This window comes from Neophocaena asiaeorientalis, unplaced genomic scaffold (genome assembly GCF_003031525.2).
Source record: "Neophocaena asiaeorientalis asiaeorientalis breed wild unplaced genomic scaffold, Neophocaena_asiaeorientalis_V1.1 scaffold78, whole genome shotgun sequence".
Lineage (NCBI taxonomy): Eukaryota > Metazoa > Chordata > Mammalia > Artiodactyla > Phocoenidae > Neophocaena > Neophocaena asiaeorientalis.
This window is the reverse complement of record NW_020175018.1, coordinates 13,520,939-13,525,726: the sequence shown is the minus strand read 5'-3', so window position 1 is coordinate 13,525,726 and position 4,788 is coordinate 13,520,939. Positions and strand designations below refer to the sequence as shown.

At 53.0% G+C, this 4,788-nt stretch overlaps 2 protein-coding genes across 2 annotated transcripts in view; one reads left to right on the top strand and one right to left on the bottom strand.

Moving 5' to 3' along the window:
* Positions 1 to 1,470, bottom strand: part of MIGA2 (mitoguardin 2) — a 28,516-nt gene extending 27,046 nt beyond the window's left edge. Inside the window, exon 1 of the mRNA XM_024762363.1 lies at positions 1,413 to 1,470. The gene's annotated coding sequence lies outside the window, so the exon portion shown is untranslated. The remainder of the gene's footprint in view (positions 1 to 1,412) is intronic.
* The window catches only part of SH3GLB2 (SH3 domain containing GRB2 like, endophilin B2), a 30,866-nt gene that overhangs the window by 1,241 nt on the left and 24,837 nt on the right, over positions 1 to 4,788 (top strand). Inside the window, exon 3 of the mRNA XM_024762210.1 lies at positions 1,179 to 1,572. Within this exon, the coding sequence (XP_024617978.1) occupies positions 1,179 to 1,572 (394 nt within the window). The remainder of the gene's footprint in view (positions 1 to 1,178; positions 1,573 to 4,788) is intronic.

The window sequence follows — 4,788 nt, the reverse complement described above, 5'->3', positions numbered from 1 at the left end:
TGTGTGTGTGTGTGTGTGTGTGTGTGTGTGTGTGTGTGTGTGTGTGTAGGGAAGGGAAGGGGACATCCTGCCAGGAGGCTACAAATTGAGTGATGTGACCTCCAGTGGTCACAAGCCAGCTCTTGCAGCACCACCCCCAACTTGGCCCAAGCCTCAGAACGAACGAGGGAAGACAAGAACATCAGAGGATCAGCGGCTACTATTTCCCAAGCACTTACTCTAACAGGCCAGGCTTGGAACAGACTCCCCATGGAGGGTTTTAAGTCTAGTCACCCACAGAACCCTCAAGGCAAGCACTGTTTATCTCAATGATGGGGAAACTGGGGCTCCAAAAGGTAATCAAGCCTACCAAGGTCACTGAGTAAATGGCCAAGCCGGGATATGACCTCAGTTCTGGGGGACCCCAAGGCTTGGCATTTACCTGCAGGAAAGTCAAAAGCAGCCTCTGCTGCCCCGACTGAGGAAGAGTGGCAGGTGCCAGGTAACGACACCCACCCCAAGACAGCTTCACTCCAGGGATGGATCCAGATCCAGCCCAACCATACCCCATTCTTCCTCCTGGCACGACCCAGGGCTGAATGAGAGAAGCCTCCACCTCTTCTCTGTGACGACAAGACCATGGCAATGTCCCCCCACCACGTGGACACTCCTAATGTCGTCCCAACCTGGGAAAGTCATCTCTCCTGCCCTGTAACCTTGGGCAGTAACCTCCTCATTCCACCCCCACCAGGGCACTCACAACCTCTCAGCTTGGATGCCCACGCTTTCCATCCCGGACACCTTCTTCCCTGCCCTGAACCACCCCGTAAATGACTCTAGTCTGAGCACCCTTCATGCCGCCTTGACCCCAGCAATGTCCCCTCTGCCCAGTCTCCGTTCATTCACACCGGTGGGACACCTCAGCAGTCTGACCAGGACCGGCACTGAGCACTCCCACGCTGGACCTCAGCAATACCCCCTTCTTCAGAATCTGCTCTTTCCATCCCAGACAATTCCTTGCGCATGCCCTGGTCAGGCCCCCTCCTCTCTTGCCCCGACCCCCGGAATATCCCTGAGGGTCGTCCAGGTGCCCACTGCCGCCGCCTTCCACAGCCCGCGCACCCGGTCCTTCCATCCCAGTACTTGCCCAGCGCGGGTCCAGTACCTGCGCCCCTGCTCCGATCTCTGCAATGTTCCAGGCCCGGGCATCTTCCCACTGACCGGGTACCTTCCGTTCCACCTCTCGCGCCGCCCACGGCCCGAGTACCTGCTCTTTCCAACGCTGGCCCTTCTAGTCCGGCTGAGCTGGGACACCTGCAACCCTACCCAGTTCCCCGCTCAGGGACGGCTCCCGCCCGCTGCAAGCCTCAGACCCGGACCTTGCCGCGCCGCCCGCCTGCTCCGCGGGCTCAGCCCGGACCGCCGCCACTCACCCAGGATCCCATCGCTGCGGAAGGACAGCGTCTCCTTCCCCGGCGCCCGCGCAACCAACCTCGGGGCCACGGGGGGCGTTGCCTCACGCAGGGCCAACCTTTCTTTGGCCAATGAGTGTCGCCGAACTCCTCTGCACCGCCCCGGCCTCTGTGCAATTGGGTGGGTCACGTGACCAATATTGTCTCACCCTCCCTTCTCCCTCTGTTCCTCCCACTAAGTGCGGTTGAGGCGCGGAAGTGATTTTTTTTTTTCTCTCCTGTGATTGGCCATCGAGATTAGATTGACCCGGGTGGCTGAGTGAGGCGGGGCCACTCTTAAAGGGATGAGGCGGAGCAAACAGGTTTCGAAGGCGCTTTGTGGAAGGAATTGCCGGTGGTCTGAGCTCTCATCTTTGGTTCCTCTGCCTCCACTGGTGCCCACACGGACAAGTTCTTCCCGCCCTTCGAGCGCCCACTTTCCAACGCCACCGCCTCTAACTTCCTACAGCATCCTCCTGAGCACTTGCCACTCTCCACTTTCTGGGGTTGTTTGCAGGAGTGCCACGCCTCCCCTACGAGACGTCGTCTCCCTAAGAGTTGGCGTCCAGTGCTTCGGTTCACTGTGCCTTGCACTAAACACTGGGTTTGGAATCAGGCCTCCCTGAGTTGGAATCAAGCTCTGACACATCAGCTTTTTGGGGTTTACTCAGTTAACCCCTCTGTAAAATGGGAATGGAATTCTTGCCTTGCCTGAGTAACAGGGCTTTGGTGCTGATCATAAGAAAACAGTGTGGCAGCCCTTTCATAACCAAAGAACTGGACACATTTAAGTTTTTTTAGTGTAATTATCAGTAAGGTCACATTCTTTCATTCATCAACAACTAATATTTCAGTGTGCCAGCCCTTTGGCTGCACTTGGGAGTGCAGTGGTGGACAAGATACATATAATTAAGATACTTAATTACAATCTTACGTGATATTGCTCTAATGGTGGAAACTCAGGAATATGGGGATTCCCAGGGACACCTGCGCTCCCATGGGGAGGTGAGAGACTCCCGAAAGAAAGTGACGTCCAAACAGAAACCTAAGGATGACTAAGAGTCAGCTGGGCAGAGAGAAGAGGAAGGAGTGCTCAGGAACAGCATGGGCTGTGTGGTCCAGAGGCAAGAGCAAACTTGGCATGTTGTTTGTTTTTTTTTCTTTTTGGTCATACCCCACATCATGCAGGATCTTGATTCCCCGACCAGGGATCGAACCTGTGCCCCCTGCAGTGGAAGCACAGAGTCTTAACCACTGGGCCACCAGGGAAGTCCCCAAACCTGGCATCTTTGACTCAAGGTGGCAGAGAGAGAGGAGAGTGGTAGCTGATGAGCCAAGGAAGTGGCAGCCAGAGCAAAGGAGAGCAGGCTCCACCATTGAACTGCCTGCGTCTGGGGCCAAATCCACTGCTTCCTCCCCTGTGTCCTTGGGCAAATCACTTAACTTCTCTAAACCTTAGCTTCCTAAAATGAGGAGAATGATGGTTTCTGAGCTTCTACGAGGACCTTAAGTGATTATTCACTTAAAAGTGCTCAGTGCTGGGCCTGGCGTGGTCTTAGGACATTTTGGCCATTGCTGTTAGAAAAACTGCAATAGCTAAGTAGAAAGCTAGATAAATTGATGCAACATACGGACTGGGACAGCTACAAGATCGGGAGTAACTAGGACCTACTGTCTCTCTCTCTCTCTCTCCTTTACCCTGCTGTTTTTCTTCCCAGGATCTGACCTGTTATATATCTGTTTATCCAAGAGGGGAAGAGCCTTGTTTTGTTCACTGCTGCATCCATGGCACCTAGAACAGCCCCTGGCACATAGTTGGTGCCGATAAGTTCTTTCTCCTTGACCAAACCAGAGTCGGGCTCCTGTGAGCCAGCCCTCTGCTTGACTAGGTGCAACCTTGAGTTTCCATCTTGTAGAGTCTAGTTTTAACAAGAATTCTGCAGGGTCAGTTTAGTAAAATCCCCAACCCTGGGTATCTGATCACCCTCCATATTTGATCAAATTCTTCATCCTCCATCCTCAATATCTTATCCCCCTAGCCTGCCCTCCGCAAGAATCTCACTAGCCTTGACGTTCCCACTTAGTCATTTTCCATCCCCTGACATCCCCACTCTGCTCATTGTCTATAAATCTCCACTTGTCCTTGCTGTATTTGGAGTTGAGACCAATCTCTCTCCCCTACTGCAACAGCCCCCCACTGCACTAGGCTCTCTTGAATGAAGTCTTCCTTACAGTCCTTAATAAATATCATGAATGTTTTTTTTCTTTAACCTTGCTCAATGTGGTTATTGAATGAATGAACATGTAACTACATTGATTTATGGCTCTTGAAAGATGATATGATTGTGTGCTGGCTAAATAAATGATATAGTTAGCTACAGACAGACACTGGTAAATAAGTCAGTGATCAATACCAATAGAAATACGTAGTGAACACATAGAAACACACAAAGAAACACATAGAGATGATGAACTGCAGGTGTGTGAGTGACACAAAGGTTGATGATGGCTCCATGTAGATAATAATGCAGATCAGTAGTTCTGAACCTGTGGTGCACATTTAAGTCACCTGGAAGCTTTTCAAGACTCCACCTGCCGGGCTCCACCTGAACTGAGAGAACCAGGGCTGGGAGTGGGCCCAGGGATTTTTTCATAAACCTCCAGATGACTTGAAGCTCACTCCGGACAGACAGGCTGGGATAGAAGATGGGGAACTGGTATAAGTGCAGGGAGATAATCGAAGCCAGGAATCCAGAGGACAGAGCCAGAGAGGAAAGGGTACCAGTTCAGGAACAGAGCTCTCCGCTGGGTAAGAAGATGGAGTCTAGAGGTAGAGAGTGGGGAGCAGTGGAAACAGGTAATAAGCCCCTTCCAAGCCCCATGGGAGGGGGGGAAATGTATGTGCAGGCCATCCTTTTGCCTGTTTGGGGCTGTGAGAAGCTGGTTCAAGGTCAGCACATGTCCAGGCCTGGAGGGTAGCACGTTCCTCCACCTGGGCTGAAAGGAAGCCCCTCTTTCTCTTCTCCTTCCTTCCCCTTAACTCCTGCACACACCCTCACCCAACTTGGAGAACCAGAGGGTTTCCGGGGGCCAAACAGCCATTCCCCAGCGGTGGAGGACCAGTCCCCAGCTGGCCTATCCCCTGGCTCAACTGTCCTTAGTGTCACCAAGGTTGGGGCAGAAGAGGAGGGGGGGCTAGAGAGGTCAAGGTGGTGGTGATGGTCGACACAGAAAGATCCAGGTCAAAAGACGCTGAGAAATAGGGAGCCAGAGGGCCCAGCAGGCCAGGAGGATGCGAATCGACAAAGGGAAGAGGCACAAATGGGCGGGGGCCATAGGACGAGGAAGCGAGAGGCCG